The sequence below is a fragment of the Primulina tabacum genome, chromosome 1 (assembly GCF_025594145.1).
Source record: "Primulina tabacum isolate GXHZ01 chromosome 1, ASM2559414v2, whole genome shotgun sequence".
Classification (NCBI taxonomy): domain Eukaryota; kingdom Viridiplantae; phylum Streptophyta; class Magnoliopsida; order Lamiales; family Gesneriaceae; genus Primulina; species Primulina tabacum.
Window position 1 is genome coordinate 4,040,174 of NC_134550.1, and position 20,134 is coordinate 4,060,307.

The 20,134-nt window shown below is 33.7% G+C and overlaps 3 protein-coding genes across 7 annotated transcripts; 2 read left to right on the forward strand and 1 right to left on the reverse strand.

Annotated features, from left to right (window-relative positions):
* Positions 1–811: 811 nt before the first annotated feature.
* Positions 812–10,059, reverse strand: LOC142526274 (uncharacterized). Of its 3 annotated transcripts, XM_075630742.1 has the most exons (25): positions 9,968–10,059; positions 9,816–9,887; positions 7,771–7,901; positions 7,307–7,391; positions 7,097–7,150; positions 6,890–6,981; positions 6,703–6,806; positions 6,457–6,529; positions 5,874–6,273; positions 5,192–5,509; positions 4,894–5,097; positions 4,610–4,705; positions 4,451–4,514; positions 4,154–4,281; positions 3,786–4,032; positions 3,555–3,670; positions 3,345–3,463; positions 3,045–3,168; positions 2,901–2,959; positions 2,396–2,492; positions 2,126–2,315; positions 1,781–1,882; positions 1,595–1,710; positions 1,318–1,377; positions 812–1,117 (listed from the first exon to the last, which is right to left on the reverse strand). In XM_075630742.1, the coding sequence occupies exons 2-25, from the start codon at positions 9,861–9,863 to the stop codon at positions 1,004–1,006; spliced, it is 3,141 nt and encodes a 1,046-aa protein (XP_075486857.1). In that variant the 5' UTR covers positions 9,864–9,887; positions 9,968–10,059; the 3' UTR covers positions 812–1,003. The 3 variants fall into 3 exon arrangements, with proteins under 3 accessions (XP_075486857.1, XP_075486703.1, XP_075486779.1); XM_075630588.1 differs by having other exon boundaries at positions 6,706–6,806; positions 9,816–10,052; XM_075630664.1 differs by lacking the exons at positions 7,771–7,901; positions 9,816–9,887; positions 9,968–10,059 and adding an exon at positions 7,547–7,700 and having other exon boundaries at positions 7,307–7,419.
* Positions 10,060–13,126: 3,067 nt separating this feature from the next.
* On the forward strand, positions 13,127–15,660 carry LOC142516618 (uncharacterized). 2 transcript variants are annotated; one of them, XM_075619872.1, is made up of 2 exons: positions 13,127–13,574; positions 14,797–15,660. In XM_075619872.1, exons 1-2 carry the CDS (start codon positions 13,511–13,513, stop codon positions 15,420–15,422), a joined length of 690 nt encoding a protein of 229 aa, XP_075475987.1. In that variant the 5' UTR covers positions 13,127–13,510; the 3' UTR covers positions 15,423–15,660. The 2 variants fall into 2 exon arrangements, with proteins under 2 accessions (XP_075475987.1, XP_075475988.1); XM_075619873.1 differs by having other exon boundaries at positions 13,127–13,517.
* An 892-nt stretch (positions 15,661–16,552) lies between these two features.
* On the forward strand, positions 16,553–19,688 carry LOC142526425 (WUSCHEL-related homeobox 8). 2 transcript variants are annotated; one of them, XM_075630938.1, is made up of 3 exons: positions 16,553–16,938; positions 18,234–18,635; positions 19,195–19,688. In XM_075630938.1, exons 1-3 carry the CDS (start codon positions 16,749–16,751, stop codon positions 19,272–19,274), a joined length of 672 nt encoding a protein of 223 aa, XP_075487053.1. In that variant the 5' UTR covers positions 16,553–16,748; the 3' UTR covers positions 19,275–19,688. The 2 variants fall into 2 exon arrangements, with proteins under 2 accessions (XP_075487053.1, XP_075486976.1); XM_075630861.1 differs by having other exon boundaries at positions 16,555–16,938; positions 18,234–18,767.
* The last annotated feature ends 446 nt before the right edge of the window (positions 19,689–20,134 follow it).

The following is a 20,134-nucleotide window of genomic DNA, read 5'->3' on the forward strand; positions in this document are numbered from 1 at the left end:
TTGGTGCTCGAGCTGTAATTACATAAATGCCCTTGAAATTACCAAACTACACAATAGCATATTCGGTAGAAAGAATTCTCATCTAATTTTTTGTAATTGTAATTAATATGACATTGAAATAATGAGAATGATCATTTTATCCAATTTGAATAGAAATGGTCATCTACACTCTTCATTTACTCTCGTTTCCTATATTTAAAAAATATTTTTTAAAAAAATTCAACGGCATAACGTGAGAAAACTTTATCTAAACATAAAGTGCGAACCATTAATACTATTCAGTGCTAAGAGATGGGGTCAAGGTACCACATCAAGAATCCAATAAATGAAACTTTGGCATGAGGATTATGGAAACCATTTAATAATTTTTCCTCCATTTTTATGTAAGCTAATTATATCAACCGAGTTCCCCTCTCTCTTCTTCATTTTAATGCAAGAATCTAGGGAGAATGGAGTGAAATCGAAATTTCAAGCCACATCCAGTCCAAATGTCCAATCTGCTAGTCGAAATTCAACAGTATATATTTGTGATTACTTAAGTATTCCTTTTTTGATTTTTCTCCCCGAGCATTGTTAAGAGTTGTATCTAGTCGTAGCAGACATTCCAAAAATATTATTGAAGTGGAAATCTCATATTTCCGATTTTTAACGTAAATGCAGAAGTTGGATTGTTGACTGTTAAGGATATTGAACTATATTATAATATTGACTACTATGTTTATGAATACAGTTTGGATACATCTCTAGGATTTTCTAGCTAATTTAGGCTATTTGTTATGACCGAGTAGATGCATTCATACAAGACACGAAATCTCGAAATCGTGTAACTTATAAATTATATACGATTGAACGTAGCACGAAACACAACATATTTACACTTGCACATGCACACTCACGCGCACTCGCATGCACATGCATACCAATACCAGAAAACAACCGTTTGTATACAAAGTTTCTGCAACTAAAACTACCAAAGTTCGAGAATATCAAGGATTTGAGAGGCTCAGGAACCTCCCTTCTCGTTTTTCTCGTTTTCAGCGAACCGCAACACATCTCTGGCCATTGAATAAAATGATTGCGCAGTATCGTGCATCTCTGTAGTTTTAATGTTGAGTCCCTGTCCAGAACAAATCGTTTTATGTTTTAGTTTAATTCAAGAATGCAAGACAAATGATTCAGAATGAAACTTAACTTTCATGACTTGGTTTGGGAAGCCAACAACCATAGAGACGACTCGGTTTTATCAAATTTGGTTCGACAACTAATCATAGCTACACAAGAAGAAACTCCAAGCCTGTAAAGAGGGGGGTGTCATACCTGCAATTTCCTCATATTTTCGCCGAGCTTGGACCTAGCAATATTTGCAACGCTCGACTCCTTCATACAAACACACAAATAACTTTATCAGACATATGGCCAAGTTTCACTCTTCAAATTTTTGCAACTAAATGAAATAATAATTTTTCAGAGGGACTTAGTGGGGGGAAAAAACCGTTCAGGTGTAATTTGATCAGTGCAGCATGTCATCAAGTTAAATTTAAGCCTCACGAGGATTAATTATATTTGTCTTGGGCTCATGGATTTATGTACTCACACCAGAAGAAGAATAGCCATATTTTTTCTTTATTTGATCAATAGCACCGGTCTTCTCGTCTTGTAGCTCATGCACCGGTACTTTCTCATTCTTAACCTTCGCATATTTCAACTTACCTGCAAAAGGAAAAAAAAATAGTGCATGTGATGGTAATTTTTCATTTGTAATAAGCTATTCTGGACTTACCTTTTATTGCCCAAAATTTGTTTGTAATATTTTGTTTATTCAATCCGGCAATAACTGGATATCCTTTTGGTTTCTCTTTCACGTCCTCAATGTCGATATCATCTTGAAAAAAAACAAGAATTGATAATTGGCAACCGGAAGAACACTCGAAAAATAATTTAGAAAGTAAAAAAACAAAAAATAAATACATGTTCCAGATTATGCCCGTTTCTTTTTCATTTTTTTAGTTCACTTGTTCTTGCTCACTTATTATGGCGATTTTCACTTTTTTGATTGGATTTTCTTTAAGTTTCTTAAAAAATAAGACATATACAAAAAGATGTTTAAAATTTGTCACAAAAATACCTATATCCAGCTCCACGTCTTCCTCACTCATAGTAACCTTTGCCTCATTTTCATTTTGAATTGCGAAGTTAGCTTTTGAAAATATGGTTGATAGTTCTTCAATACTTCTTCTAGAATCATGGCTTTCCACCTCAAGCCCTGTCTTTGATTTTGTAGTATTATTGTCTTTCACCAATGATCCAAATATACCCTATCAATCCAAATCAGTCAGAAAAAAATTTCCAAAAAATATCTACACACCACACATCTTTTAGACGAGCTCATTAACACCTTTTTCTTTTCCTTGAGGGGAGCCGAAGAGATACTGATGCACCCTTGGGCATGGACAAGGTCTTTGTTAAAAACTTGGGTGACGGAGTCCAGAAGCCTTGGATGGATGGAGTAGGCAACAATAGCATGCAAAACACACGTAAAAATAAGCATAAACTCGCTCTGTTTTGCCCAATTGCATAGCATAAAAAAAAAAATAGTGATTAGTTTAATTGTTTGTGGGCAAAGTTTGAAGAAGTCAGCAAGAAAAATTAGACCCAGAAAAAACATTTTTCTGAAAAAATGGTGTTTAGTTGGAATATTTTTTTCCAAAAGATATTTAAAATCTGAAAACCAAAAGCCAAAAATGTGGATTCTATGGTATCTGCTTCGCAGACTAAAAACAAACCCTTCTCTACTGTCCTGCCCAAACATAAAGCTGTTTTTTTTTTAATTCTTAAAAAACCATCCTAAATATTTCTATACCCAAAATCGCATGTAAGTCTTTTTTGATAGATCTTATTACCTGTAAGCCTCCTTGTGTAGCAAAGTTGACACAAAAAGTAGTTCTTGATTGCCATTGACCTGATTATACAAGGAGAATATAAAGCTTATCAGCTAACAGACCTTGTGAGATATCTTGGCAGAAAAGTGAAAAATGGAAACTTACAATAATGAGTTCACCATCCTGGGATGATGAAACTATAATGTTCGATGTTGAGGGTGACTTCAAAGTTGAAAATGAGAAGCCTCTAACTGAACTTTCCTTTGCAAGAGACAATTCAGGCAGCGACCTGAAATTTTAAATCAACAGTGATAAGATGGTGACAAACAACAAGGTAAATTCTGGGAGAGTGACGCATATTTTCTAGATGAAAAAATATGCATTTTCATGCTCGCCCCCAACTCAAACTACCGATGCTTCCAGTTTAGATAATCAAATAGGTACTAGCATGTAAGGAATCATCACCTAATCTCAAATTTTCCACTGGTGAAAAGAAGAAAAAGTCCATCATCAGAAGATCCAAAAGTTGATGCCCAGAAACAAGAGGAATTGAACTTCTTTTTATAGAGTACTTTCCTGACACCCTGACACGATATCATAAAAATGGAATGGAAAAAATCAATTGGTTTTTTCTGCAAAGTTACAGTAACCTATACATGATAGTAGAGCTCATACCTGGACTACATGCGATAAGGAATATACATAAACCGCTTTTTCAGAACAAAGCAATACCAATGATTGCTTTGTCATGGTGTTGTTGGAATTGATGTTATCCGATATTCCTTGTACATCTGTCAAGAAGTATGGACGCTTACATTTTAGATATTTCATGGTACAAGCCATGAGACACAAGCACCATCTTCCAAATCGCAAGAAAAAGAAAATCTAAAAAGAAACGATACTCACCCAAAATCCGTGTATATAAAGCTCTAGATGGTTTCTTTGGACGAACCGAACTGGAGCTTACTGTGTTCCCCGAGTCACACTCGAGTGCCAAAACTGATGAATCTTTTGTTGCCACAAGCAAAATATTTTTTTCAAAACCATGGAAGCTGCAGGTCTCAAAATGTGTTGAAATGATCCCCTTTGAAAATTCACTGGCAATGAGTCTTTGATACAAGATGGTAGGCCCTTCCACATCAACCAACGAAACCTGTAGTTATAATACAGAAATAAATTAAGAATCTTTCTTGTAGGATGTTTGACTCCACAATAATTAAAAAACTGACTGAATTGAACAGGGAATTTAGACAAAAGAGAACAGGAAATCTTACATATCCTTGGTCTGTCCCAACAGCAAGTTGTTTTAGATTTTTTGTCATGTTTATGGATAGTACGGCACCATTAACCTTGACAAGTTTGATTCTGTTAATAATGTGGTTGCTTCCTTTCTTTGAAATTCCTGGTAACCATCATAAATCTTTCAAAAATCCAAATGAAGCATCAAAGCTTTTGTTCTCGGAACATGATATTGATAGACCAGAATCCAACATCACAACTGTATTTGCTCAATTAATATCTACAGAGACTGGTAATGTAATTTGATGCAAATTAGAGGGCAAATTTAGTACCTTGAAAAGATACAAAAGAGCTCTGTGGAGCAAATGTTTCAGATTTGAATACGTATATGCGAACCTGAATGAAAGATTAGCGTTAAATGTTAGTACACTGTAGATCATAACATGGAGCACAAACTGCTTTTTACAAGTTTATTGACAGGACTGTATTACCATTCCACTTTTATCTCCAGATACAAGAGTATGAGACTCGAAGTCAAAGTGCAATGCTGTCAATGCGCAGCCACTCACAGAAAAATTATCATCACTCTGCACAATCAAATCAAAATAAAACAGGATTGCTTCCAGGAAGAAAATACTCATTTTCATTTATCCATATACATGATCTACATGTTTCAACAGTAAGAGAACTGGAATCGATCGATGGATTTATCAAAAGAAACAAGAGATGAAGCTAAATTACAAATACCTAAGTTGTCTCAAAACTTCTTCATTACCTGTTGAGTTATAGATGCTACTTGAATGAAAAGAGGGCAAGAAGCATCCCAGAAGTTAATTGTTCCATTATCATGCCCAGTTATAAACAGGTTTTTATCCCTGGTAAGTGGACTAAAAGCCATTGAATTTGGATTACTTCCGTCTTTTAGCCTTCTTTCAAATGGAAAAAGTGGCAAACTGTTTTTTGCCACAATATTGAATTCCTGCAGCACAAATATAATATATCAACAAATATTGAGACTATGATTTTTCTCATATCAACATTATTATCATATTTGCCAAGGCCTATGCACATACCTCATCTGACGAATACGGCATGGATGGAATACATGTCATAAATTTTGATACAGTGATGCTTGAATCTCCATAAGGTAACTTTATCATTTGCTCCTTCGGAAGTGAAGGTGATGATTTGTTTTGGCACTGTACCAGGTACCTTTCAATCAAACAATCATCATAGTAGTAGATATGACTTGACTTCCCCAGCAAAAGAAGAGAATCGTGTCTTTTATGTTCGAAGGAGCTTGTAATAATCTCCAAGTCAACTAGAGACTCGGGGGGACTAAGCGTCAGTTTAATTGTGCGAGATTCAGTGTGTTCATTTAGTAGAACTACCTGTAACATGACATTCTTATGCAAATTAGAAAAGTAAAAAGTAAATCCATGCAGTAAAGTCCTTTCTCTATGGAATCTGGTCTGTGATACTTTTGTAAATTGATTATAGCTAACACCTGGAATTTTAGATATTTAAAATATTTTATTTTATATAACCAGAAAACATGGCCTCTCTATCTCAGTATTGCTAGAGAAAGTATAGGCTGAATACGTTATCAAGTTCTTTATTTTCCAGTAGTAACATGAGGTAAAAATTAAGACGATTTTAAAAAAATAACATGAGGTAAAAATTAAGACAATTCTAAAAAAATTTGATCGTTCGATTTCTAAGAACATAAACAGTGTGTTAAGGGCAATATGATACCTGTAAGTTGGTAGAAAAATTTTCGGACAATCCTAAAACATATAGTCGACTTGATTTTCCATCTACATCAATCCATTTTAACTTCGATATTGGAATTTTGTCCACTTTATATCCAAGATTCAGCTTACAAACAGGTGTTATTTGACCACCATTTGTTTCATTTATTGATACTTGTTCGGTCTTAGAATCAGATGGACATGGAACACTCCACAGGAGTATATCTCCATTGCTGTAACCAACAGCGACTTTAGTTCCAGCCGTGGATACCCAACAAGCTGCCGTTACCTTCTTTGTTTCTTGATATAGAGATTGCAATGTGGTACTGACACTAGTAAAAACGACTGTACTTTCTTGAATTGCCCATAATGTAATAACTCCATCACAATGGATAATAAGTACCCTGAAATGATATGAAAGAAAATCGTATTGATTATTGAAATCATGCAACAAGATCTATACTCCTTTCATAGAGATTAAGCCACACGAAACAAATTCAACTTATTTTAGCTTAACGGTCATTAAGCATTTTTATAAAAGAGAAGCATGAAAATTAAGCGAGATTATTTATGTGGTGGGAGATTACCTTTTAGTTTCTGCTGTAGGTTGGGGCAGTATATATTTTACAGCAATCTCACTTTCAACTTCATTGTTTTTGCCTGTATATGGATTGATCATCAGGTAACATGCAAAATGTTCAGAAAACAGTACACATAGTAAAAGAAATGACTGCGTCAGACAAAGTATTTATTAAATAAATGGGAGAAAAATATGTGCTGTTCAATTTCAAGAGATAAAAATTCATAGAGGGCTCAACGGGATTCAATCCTACCACGAGAAGCTGAAAGAGGGATATGGTATATCATTTGTTCAATGTGCCGTTGCTCTTGATCGACCCTCAGAACTGATATATAACCAGCAGAATCTCCAACATACCTACAGAAAACAAGAAATGTATATAAAAAAATAGAACTTGATATATGTGTAAACTGAATCCTGACCGTGTTTGATGACATTACAGGTAAGGTGAATGCTCTATGGCACGAATTGAGGTGATTTCCTTTTCATACCGATGGACAGTGGACAAGCACTTGGTATCTATATCCCATACCTATAATGATTCTTTTAAAATATTAGATATAAGAAATAAATTACCTCAAGCCACATATGTTGATCAAGAGATATTTTACAATCAAATAAATATAGTGGTAAGTCGACTAACTTGCCTCGATATGGTTATTGACATTTACATTCACAAGGACACCTTGGTTCTCCATAAACTGTCAACAAATATTTTTACTTGACATCAGTAACCAACATTGAAAAGTGGGAAATTTTTAGGATGCCTCATTCCCAGTACATGGAGCTGAAGCACTAAATCTTTCTTATAAGCATACACATCACATAAGTCGGAGGAAGATATGTGAGTAGTTTACCAGCAAAATCTTGCTCGGTACTATTTCTGGTGATTCCAGCAGAGCTTGTGATCCACCTTTGCCATACAATTTGATTCGTCCATCTCTGAGAGAAGGGTGGGTAAGATTATTATCTACGTAAAAGTTAAACCTTGTAGAGTTGACAAAACCTTCTTACAAAGTATATCAAAATTTTGAAGACTTTCCGCATTCAATTTCATCGTGTAAGGTGATGAGAAATTACTTGATGAGAAAGGATACTAGGGGTCATAGAAACCACCATAACAATTCCTTCATTTATTATGAAGAAAAACTTGACAACCAGTGAATGATTATGCGAAACAGAGTTATGAATAACTTCCATAAACATGGTATCGGTGCATGAATAACACAAAGACATTCTAGTATTTGGTAAGAAATATTGAATAAACTCTAAAGAAGAAATAGCAATATTATTTAGACCAAAATCTGAAACAGAAACTCACTTAGTTGCAATAGCAAGGATTTGTCGAATCGAGTTATACTTCAGCAACAAAGATCCGGGTGGAACCCCATAATGGAAAACCAAGCGGGGGTCTACATCATCAGGTTTCAAAGTATCTGAAAGCCCTCCAGGCTGCAAAGACAATGTACTAAGTTTAGAGCAATAAAAATAAATAACCAAATTATTTGATGAATATCTCATTAAATCTTTCGACAAGTCTGAGAATATTTTTTAAAACTTCACTCAAAAAATTTAAATTGAAATTTCCTACGTGCCTTTATAGGCTGCTTTTCTTTGTAGGATAAGTTACATAACTCTTCATAATTCTTTTATATATTCTCATTTTATTATGTTTGGCCAACATTGTCTAAAATAATCATCTTCTTTTGAATCCAAATTTAAATTACGATCTCCAAAACTGTATAAAATATTTGCCCGGATGTTGACCTTGAGATGCTGATTGAAGCCATTCACTACTATTATTTAAACCTGTATTCTGTTCAAAACATGTTGAGTTGTTTATAACTCGGCCAACACCCCAACGAAATTGTATACGTATTCTCGCGTAAAAGATTATCAACACAATTCAGTAATTTCAGAATTTAGGCCTATACATTTTTTGTCAGCTCTGAAGCCAACGTAATGCATATGTTTTTTATTAGGATAAATTCTAAGTTGGGTGAAGACATTTTTTTGAATGATGAAAGGTACAAAGTTACAAGTTTCAGGACTTCATCCTCTACGCATGTAAACTATGTGTGCCGCACTCCAAAAACTAATCAAGACATTTGATTCTCAATGGTTTTTATCATTTGAATACATGCTTGATTACAAACCATCAGAAATATATGTTTCCCTATTAAAATATCCAACTCACAACTAACATTCCAAATGAAACTTTGGACTGTTCTATTTCTAAAGTAGGATAAAATGCACTTTATCCCTTAACTAAGCAATAATCTTTTGTTACCTCTTGTTTTCTTCGCTTGGTTAATACTGATAAAATCACATTCGAGCCATATAAGTATCGATTCTTAGACTCAATCAAACTGAAAAAAAAAATCTTCTTTTGTCAAAAAATAGGGAAAGTGATGAAAAAGGTTGTAAAACATCGTTTTGGAAAATTCATTCCCTATTGTCTATTTTCCCAAACAATTAATGAATAAGAAGCAATTTTAGGATAGATCTTTAACTAACATTAAAATTCTTTCTTTTTGGTGCTATCCTAAAATCTCTACTTACAGAAAAAATGTGAACAATATATTTCTTAACATCTTCCAAATTTAGCATATTTTCCAAATTCGTCATTTCTCATAAACTTAACTGCATTATATGGATTCATACAATATTTATCCTCAACTTTTTCCATACTTGATTTATTTCTTTATTCTTTTGTCTAAAAATAGTATTTTTTAAATAAAAGAGAAACTGCTGTTGCAACAACGCCCAACAAAATCCAGTGTTACTGCTTTCTACCATTTCCATGCTAATTTTTTTCTGATTTCAGTGTAGCCACTTTTAAAATATTACATTATATTCTCCTCATTGCCAAAAATACATGCGAATTTTCCAGGCTAATTGTCATAAACTGCAATTAGCACAATCATCAAACATAAAAATTGTAAATCCAAATAGCCGGAAAAAAATTCAAACATACAGATGATCTTAGAGTAAAAAATTCCCGGGATGAAATCACTATTTTCAAAAGAAAAACAATATATAGATGTCAACCGCTCAACCGAAATTGTAACACTTGAAAAAGGGTAATTACAAATCCACAATGTCCTAACAATTTAACATGTATGCCTCTATGCTTTTCCCAACTTCGATCACAAGAAAAAGAAGGATTTTGACGGACAAAATAATGAAAAAAAAAAAAACACACACACACACACTCTCTAAACAAAGTACTCCAAAAGGCACGAAATTACAAACCAAGAACAGCATACTGTACACCCACAAAGCAACAAGATTCTGGACTAATACAAAGACGGGTTCGGAGAAAAAGATAGAGATTTAGGCAGAAACATGGATAACACACATTACCTTCTTCAAAGAAGCCTTTTCAACAAGTTTCTTGACGAAAGTGGCCATGGACGTTAAAAGGGTCCGTCTCTCCTTCAGATCAGTAAAGTGTTACTAAAAATAGACAAACCCAAGAAAATAATCATAATAATGATAATAAAAAAAAGCTATACAGTATTCAGTGAAGTAGAAGGAAAGCAAGGTGATGTTTCTTGGATAGAATCGCCAATGGGTTGGTTTGCGGACACACCGATGAAATAAATAAACGAATGACACCAAAGAAAGAATCACAGGAATTGAATATAAATATCGTAACGGTTGGATTTGCTTGCAGTTAATCGGGAGTGGGGCCGTGGGGCAGGTGACTTGGCCGGTGGGTATTTTTTTATTATTTATTTGCTCCATTTTTTGTTTGAATGTGTACACGTGTAAGTTGACAACGTTTGTTCCCATAAATCGCAAGACACACGGCCTTTGTTTTTGTCGGGGTGTGAGAGTGATTCTCGTCTCTTGATTACCAAATCTTCAACCAATACCACCGACCGAATCAAATCCACTTGTCCAAAAATAAATAACCCTTCTGCAGTGTTGTATGAAATTCACTCTCTTTTGTTTTGAATTACAATAGCTGTTTTTGCTGGGTAAAGTTATCAAATTATCAAGTTTGAGTTGTATCATTAAATCATCAATAAATTTTGATAAAATGACAAGTATTTGATCATACAATCGACATCAAAAATCAAAATCATATATTCGATTCACATTAATCATAGATGCAATTACTAAGAAAAGGTGCAATAATCATATGTCGCTTAAAGACTAAAAGATGTCAACTTTAAAAAGCATAAAGATTTTAAATCATACACTAAGTACACATGAACTATTGAATTATCAATTAAATATTGATTGACAATCTATTTAAAATATTATTTTTAACAGTCATTAATATAGTTTATATAATTTATGAGCCCTTTTTTCATTGGATATTTTAATACAATAAAGATATTTTGAAATAAAAAATATATAATTATCACTTTTTTGAGGGAATGTTGTATTAATTTTGAAAAAGTCAATCTTAAACTTTAGTTAAAGTAAGCACTTGTTTAGTTTTTTTTGGAAAAATAAAAAAAAAAAGGCAAAATAAATAAAGAATAGTCTGCACCTCGCAAGCGAGCGGATCCATCTTCCATATTACACGTACACAAATGTTTTAATTATTGGACTAATAGTCGATGTTTTAGGGATTATTCCATCCTACCACTGCAGGCACTGTCTGCAGGTATACATTCAAGGGCCGGAATTTTTTCTGGCCCAATTTTTTTTTTTAATTTTTTTTTCCATGAAGTGGAATCCCAACCATTCATATGGGGTGTGGGCATTGCCCCCACACTCAGGATCGAACGAACCATGTTTCAGTTAACTAAAATAGTTCAACCATCAATATCAATACATAAAATATTAAAATTTAAAATTGAATAGATTTTAATCAGATCTGAACCATTATTATGTGTCAGTTGTAAAACTGATATTATATAAACTAATATTTCATCTGTGTGATGAACGTAATGTTGTTAAACAATTAACCAGATCAATTCTAGTCAGATACAAAATTAAATATTTTAGTATCTAAAAACATAATCATAATTGTTGATATAGATCATGTAAAAATTCAACAACATCAACGTTTACATATGTTCAATAAGACAATGTGTGTTTTAAATTTTCATCTTGAAAAGAAATGAAAAATGTGTGGACATTAGAAATTATATTTAAATAAAGGGAGGGGTATTTTGTGAAGGAATAAAGTGTTGGACTATGAATTTTTCGATTTGTCTCAAATATATGTCTATTTTATAAGTTTAGTTGTATTTTTCTTGATTTTGTTAATACAAGCCTATTGACCAAGTCTTGAAAAATGTACAACTATTTTTTTCAATGAATTAAATAGAGATAAATAGAAAGTTGTATTTATATTTGTTTTTCCAATTATTTTTTTAATTCTGTATGAAAAAATAAATAAATATATATATCAGACGGAATGAGTAAGAGATCGCAACGACAAAAATATATAAAAATTCTCAAAAATAATAATGCATTCAACCAAAACAATATAAAAACAATTATATGTGTTTTATTAATTCTCAATGGATAAATCGCTATAATTTATAGTGAATAATTAGAGAACTTAGCGACAAGCCTCACACAATATTTCCTGAATTCTTTGTGAGTTTGGAATGCTCGAACCCAAGGAATAAAAATATTGTGAAAACTAATGTATTTATTTATTTATTTATTATTATTATTATTTTGTAAGTGATAGAGACTATAGTATTATTATATTTGTTGATATTTCAAAAATTTATAATAATAAATCGGTGGGTTTTCACTTTTTAGTAATTAATTCACGGGTTTAAACAAACAACCACCGGTTCGATCCAATTTTAAAGTTATGCAAATAAGCGTTACTAATAAGGATGCAGTTTCCTCCTAACTCGACTGAAATCCGATTATTGACTCGAATTGAAAATGGTATGAAGTGGATTTTTTTCCGATCAAATAAATGAATAATAAAATATGTGTATTATCGAGTTTAAGGATATAGGCGGATCATAAAAAAATCCTACTAATATCCGTCCCGAATATCTGATTAAATTAATCTATATTAATATATATATATAATTTTTCGATTACGATGTTAGTTATATTATGCTTTTATTGAATGATATTAGTTGGCTGACATGCAGAAAATTATTAGTATAAACTTGATGTTATTTTGGTAGAATAATGATGTTACGATAAATTGTTTATAATATTTTTTTATTTATTTTATAATGTTTAATTTATTAATTTTTATATTTAAATTTTTTTATTATTTCAACAATTTAATAAATATCTATAGTTTTCTCGAAATAATTAACATTCGAGAAAATATGATTATATGCGGTAACAATATATTTAGATAGAGTATTAGTATTTAATTTTCCTATGAGTAAAACGACGTAGATGAAATTAAATACATGATAAAAGTAAAAATGAATATAATAAATGAAAATTGAGAGAAAATGTGGAATTCTACCCAAAACCAACCACAGTCATTCATAACCATGGAGTTCGGAGGAGGGCAAAATCGTCATTTAGGTACGTGAAAAAGACTGCGGCCCGTTGTCTCCCCACGCCGGTTCAGAGAATGATCCTTACATTATTATTGGGATGGAATCAGATACATCACTCATCCTGCACCGAGCCAATCACGATCAACGAAATTGCTTGTACTCCTCATTTTCGATTTGCGAAAGCTAATTGAAGGTGACTATTCCATGGTCCATTGCTCCATTTTGCACTCTGTTCTCACCCCATCTGCATCTTCGCGTCACGATCGTCATCATCATTCCCTTCATTCATTCATAATAACGAATTGAAAGAAACAGAGAGAGAGAGAGACGAATTTTGAGTTGCTTTTTGGTTTGTGGATTTCTGGTGCTGTGATTTTCAGCAATGGGGTGTCATGCTTAAAGCAATATTCTTCTCTTCTTTCCTTGACATTGTCATTCTTATGTCAACAACGTTCGACCTCTTAAAACTCGTATTTTTATAGTCCTACTATCCATCCCATTTAGTTTTTCCCGGAAATTTGATTGAAAGATTTGGCTTTCTCGCAATACTGAGATACTCGAGCTGTTTCTGGAAAGTCCGGAATCATGGGAACTTGCTAGATTATGCAAGGTTTGATTGGCCTGGATCAGAGCTTCTTTGTGCAAAGTTTCGAATGCATTTATGATGGTCCGGTTCTCTTGATAACAAAGTTTCGGTTCTTTAATCATGTTATTCGGGATCTTCGGGGTGCTCGGTTCTCTAGTTATCATTGTTTTTCACTTTTAATGTTTGCTCATTACGGTTTTTGGTGCTTGGATTTTAGCTCGACAGTTATCTGTTTGAAGTGTTTATTTTTTATTGTAAGTGGTTGAATAAAGAGCAATGTGAATGGTCAGATATTTAGGAGTGGCGTGCAGATTCATTCTTTGGTCTTCTTTGTGATCTTTCATCTACCCTTTAATTCTTATCGCAGAGATCCATTCAGTTAATTAGTTTTATTGGCAACGCCATGTTGCATTTGACCAAAGAAATCTCTCATATCGGAGAATTTCCTTTGGTAATCACTGCAAGAGTTGAAATGGCTTCAAATGATTTAAAGTTTTCTAGAATGATTATTTGATGTAGAAAGTTTTGTGATTTATTTGTTCCATTTATTTATGAACACATTTCAGTTTTGATCAATCTACGTAATATTATTATTGAAACGGTCAGTTCTTGTTCAAGAACGTAGATTCCACGAGGGAATGGTGGGTTGTAAATTGTAATGCTCAAATTTTCATCATTTTGAATTGAGCCCATGATTTTATTTTGTCGGATTTCAAAACCTTTCTACATTTTGATCTCACGCCACTTGTTTCCCATCATCATTCTCATGTGTACATAAACTGGAAGATGGTGATATGTCTTGCGTATTCAGGGAAATAACTCAAATTTGAATGGTCAGTTTATGGATATCAAACTGTTTCTTCTCATATTTAACACGAGCTTTCGGTTTTCGACTGATTTTCTGGATATCTTTACCTTTGTCTATTGTATGAAATTGAGAAAATAAATTGGCATTCCAAGTAAGTCCGGAGATTAAAGTCGGTAGCCAATATTGGAATGATATTCAGAGACAAATAACTATAACTAAAATGCTTTGCAGGTTATGAAATTATGATAATGAAAAAATCTAATTCTCTTGATTCCCCGTAGTCTTCTTAACTTCAGTTTAGTCTCACTGATAAGTTGAATTTGTTTTATAGTAGGAAATTGAAGCAAGCAACACAACTAGATTGTGAGATGCATTCTTCGATACTGTGACATACGATCCATCCACATATTGCATTTTTTTCCTGTTATATTTTACAAAGCGCTTCAGCTGTTGTTTTTTGTTTTTTGTTTTTTGTTTTGGTTTCTGATAATTCAGAGTGGCGGAAGAAACTAAACCAACTTGAATATACTGATCCAGAGGAGGATATAAATGAACAGCAGCCAAGTGAAGTAGAAGTGGACATAGAGAATCAAGATGAAGCCTACATCAAAGAGTTGCTCGTTGTGGCAGGTTTGTATGATGGTTCGTACAATCGTTCTTTGTTGAAATGGGACCCACTGGGTAAGCCTATTAGCAATCATGTCTTTGAAGAAGTTGAAGATTCTTACAGAACAACAACTAAGGTTGATGATATTTGTTCAAAATATCATGGAGGAAAACTAAATCACAATATGATTCTTGACTTGTTAAATGAAGTACTTCCAAACATACTAAGGCCACCCTTAAACCAGTCGACATATATAGAAAAGGCTTTTGGTTATGTACATAAGCCTCCATTAGGAAAAAAGCTTCTGTTTCACGTTTGGGAATTTATCCGGCTGTACGTGAACCCGCCATCCGATAAATCATATTATGCTCTTGATAGTCTGCTAACCCGAGATTGGAAGTTGAGTACATGGTCCCATTTGATCGATGATGATATAAACTCTATTGGTCGAGATATTGAATCTCAGATCATGAAAGAACAGATCCAAGAAATGGTCGAGGATATTGACCAATGACTTCATGAAAAAATTGAATTGGTACCGGTTCCCTAGTTATCTTCATTCCATACAGATTGGATTGTTAGGAGATAAGATTGGATAATGGTGGAACATAAGTAGGATCGACGAAGAAATCTTGCGCTGATAAGGGATTTTCGCAAGAAACTGTTTCTAATAATGAGGGGTAATTGTGTGTGAGTAGTTTGACAAAGGGGACTTGCATAAGATAGAGTATGCATGTTTAGCATTGTATGGATAGGAGAGGCTGTGTACATTGGTGATTTGTCTTGTGTTTTTTTTTTTTTTTTGGCGCAAAATGTCCTATTTTAGATAACTTCATTTACTCTCTGTCTCGTGCCAAAATCTTGTTGCCATGAACGGGAAAAGTAGTATGCAAAATGCAGGTTTGAAGTACAAATCTCGTTGATCGGTTTCGTCGATCTAACATCCTTCAGTTGATATGGATTCGACCATGGTTTTCGTGACAGCGTCAATCGAAAACAAAATGTGAAACTAATTTTTGTTTTTGGTTCCAAAATGGGAATTGCAACCGTGGACTTTGTTATGGTTTTAATTCCTAAAAAATAAGAAACTGGAAATGAGCTATGCGAATGTTAAATTTTAAGCTTTTGTAATATACAAACACAACTAAATTTATACAATTAAACTGCTTAATTTATTTAAATCAAATTTAACACTTATTATTTATTTATTTCTATAAAAAAATAATAATTTTCGTATTTTTAATAGTCTTGTTAAATAAATATTTTTATTAGTTCGATTCTCACATATTATTATGCTATTTTTCTCTTGCTCGTTAAAATTTAGTACAGAACATATTTTAGTTTAAATCGGTTCCATTTGCAGCCAAAGTAAAATCGAGACTATAAACAAATGGTTAGTTATGGTTTCAAGGTTTAATGGTTTGTTAGGTTCTTGTTTTAACTTTTTTCTAAGAGTAATATACGGTCTCACGAATCTTTATCTGTGAGACGAGTCAATTCTACCGATATTCACAATAAAAAATAATACTCTTGGCATAAAAAATAATATTTTTTCATGAATGACCTAAATAAGAAATTTGTCTCACAAAATATGATCTATAAAACCGTATCACGTACATTTTTGACATATTAATTTATCTAGTATTTGGACAAACCCATACGCCCACACGAAAAGAAAGAGAATATCGGCGCTAATTGCGGACAGCACACATGACTGTCTGTCTTTATAGTATAATCTTCGACCATTTTGCTTTACTTTCTCGTTACCCCTTTTCTGACCCACTTCTCCTGTCTTTTTCTTTGCCGAATTCCCACACACAACATTGTGAATATTTGAACAATGGAGTGGGACAAACCGCCGCCGCCGCAACAGGGCGAGGATTTCAACGGCGGAGGCGGGGGGATGTTTGTGAAGGTCATGACTGATGAGCAAATGGAAGACCTACGCAAGCAGATTGCAGTTTACGCCACGATTTGCGAACAGCTCGTTGAATTGCACAAATCCCTCACTTCCCAGAACGATCTTGCAGGTATCGAACTGAATTTGTACAGTTGATCTCTTGCCTGATTGTTAAATTTATCATTTGAATGTGATGTTCGTTGCGTCTTATCGGTCTATGGCTATTAGATATCGAAGAACATAGGCCTCGAGGCTTGCGTTTCATCCAAGTGAAATGGCCTGAAATGATATGCTAAAATCAAGAGAAATTGACATCATAAATAACACAATTTATCAAATAACATAAAACAAATATTATTAGTTTATAAGGGATAACGAATGTTTGTCATCTTGTCGATTTAATCTCTACATTGAAAGCTAGTTGAGAAGTGGCATTGAGCACTTGGATTGGTTTGGTGGACTGTTTTCATTGAACGACTGCGCCTTATCTTGTGTCTTGGGACGGATGTAGCATAGACAAGCGTTGAGTCAGGCGCATATTGTGGGCTTTTAACTTGCTTTTAACTTAATTTGTTGGAAAAGAAAACAAAAGATTAGTTAATTAACTGATCCGGAATTATAATTAGGTTGGATTTGTTTGTCACTTTGTTGCATCAATAGATGAGTTCTTGTCGATTTTCTTTTGAAATATACAGGCTAGTAGGTAATGCCTGTGCTTCTGATTTCGTACTGTGCTTGTTTGTAATAGTTTCAATCTTCTGGAATTTAAGTGTTGGTGTTACCTTTTCACTCTTTTTTTCTTGCTATTTTTCTTATTTCATTGATGCTCTCTGTTTATACAGTTCTCTGCATATTATAAAACTTGTTGGATAACTTCAAAATTGGTGCATAATAGTTGCCTAGTTAAATGTAAATTCATCACTATATGGGGCTAGTAATTATTAGCACTGATAATTTAGTTATTTAGTACAATTTAGAGATTTTTTGAGGTCTTTTTATGTTACTTCAAACTTTTATTTGACTCCTATAGTTGGAGTTTTGATCGGCCAAATGGTGGAGCCAATGCTAGCCAGCAGGCGCCAACCATTCCAGATCGAAATTTTCCGACGTACTTTAGCTCTCTTTATTTGATAAAATCTTTAAGGTTTTACTTTTGCCCTCCAAAGATAAATTCCTGACTCCACTGGCTCTAAATAGTAACATGTGTTGGTACTTTTTTTACAGTAAAACTTAGCTGTGAATTGTGATCATAGGAAACAACCACCGCAGAATGTCGAGTTCTCGTTATATCTACTGCCTAGCTGTTGCTTCATAGTATTCTTTATTTTCTAATGAGTAAATAAAAGCGATGAGATGCACATCCACTTGACCAGTTGATCAGACAAAGGACTATTAATGTTGACGAATTTTGTGTTATTGCATCAGGAATGAGGTATGGAAACCCATATTGCGACCCCTTGATAACATCTGGAGCCCATAAAATCACTGGCAGACAACGTTGGACACCGACACCTATGCAGCTTCAGTATCTAGAGCACTTATTTGATCAAGGAAATGGTACTCCAAGCAAGCAGAAGATCAAAGAAATAACCACAGAGTTGGCACAACACGGGCAGATTTCGGAAACAAATGTCTATAATTGGTTTCAAAATAGACGTGCTCGCTCAAAAAGGAAGCAACAGGCTGCACCAACAGCAAACAACATTGACTCGGAAGTCGAGACAGAGGTTGAGTCACCCAATGAGAAGACTAAGAAGCCAGAGGAATCCCAGCCTCCACACATTTTATGTTCGAGGACTGAGGATCTATGCTTTCAAAGTTCTCAGGGTACTTCTGCAATTCATACACTGGATTCACATGTCAGTAAATCTGAAACGATGCTGCCACCTGAAAGTAGCTCGACTCTTGGTGGTAGTTTTGGGCAATCATGCTTTTATGGAAATATGTTACCGAATTCAAGTACGTACTTTTCTACATTTCTGCTCGCCTGCTCCTGCAATAGGAGAAACAGTTTCCCACGTTTTAGAATGCCATATCTGACAAGTAAACTCGTAGCAATCTTTATGTTCCATTCTTTTATCGGTGGATCGCATTAGGTGGCTCTTACCAACCTATGTTTTTAGGTCTAAAAAATTTAAGTAATTTCTTCCAAGTATATCTAAGAATAGATTTTGGCCAAGCACTATCTTTCTGATGCAGGGCATTTGAGATTAGAAAAAAAAAAACAGAGCAAAAAAGTTCATTATCATGCGTGCACGTGTATCATATACATGCACGTGTATCATATATGTTTTGAGCAGATATTTCTTAGATCATAGCTACTCGCCTTTGACTTGTGTACTTTGTTCAAGCACTTACTTTTTGGCATGAAATTTGCTTCACACAGGAATCGACAGCTTGATAGGAAAGATGGAACTTCCTGGAAACTATGATCCTTACTTACACCAAGATGACTTCATGGCTTGACATCCACATGCATTTCTTTGCTACATTCAAATTCGAGTCGACCCCAAAGGTTGAGTAATACTTGGTCTTCATGTAAATATCCAACCAAAGCTGCAAATGATATTCGAATCTGCTGTGATACTTCTACTCGGTATTGTTTAGGAGATTAGTTTGTTTCTGAACATCCCTCTTCCACGCTCCCCATCTTGTTGTTTAGTAAACCGTGTTCACACATCTTCGTGTTTTTTTTCGGTCTACGCTCCCCATCTTGTTGTTTAGTAAACCGTGTTCACACATCTTCGTGTTTTTTTTCGGTCTTTATATTACTTCTCGTCAAACATCTTTGATTTTCAGGTGTCGTAATGCGTTCATAAGAACGTTATTATAACAGTGCTTACTAGAGTCACCATTTTAGCATATCTAGCTACAGTAAAACGAAGTGTTGCCTCGTTGATTGCATATACATTTCTGTTTGTAGGACGATAGAAAAGCGGAAAACTTATTATGTCTGGTTTTGTTCCATCTTTTAAAATCCATTTTGCTCTCTTTAAAATTTTAAAGAGATAATAATATCAATATCTTATTATCATTTTCTTTTAAAAAATAATCTCCACATCACAAAAAAAAAATCAATTAATTTGTTATATTTTAAATTCATTTATTTTGTCTAATAATCTCACATAATTCATCGTAACTAATCTAATTCTCTGTAACTCTAACATTATTTATGACTTCGTTTAAATTTTTCATCCACGTAAATTAATTACGTCATTAACCAGAAAATTTTAAATTTTGTAATAATAAAAGCATATGAAAGAATAAACTTTGTTTTGGTGTGCAAAAAACCACCGCAACATCGACAAAGACTCGTCGGCATAACT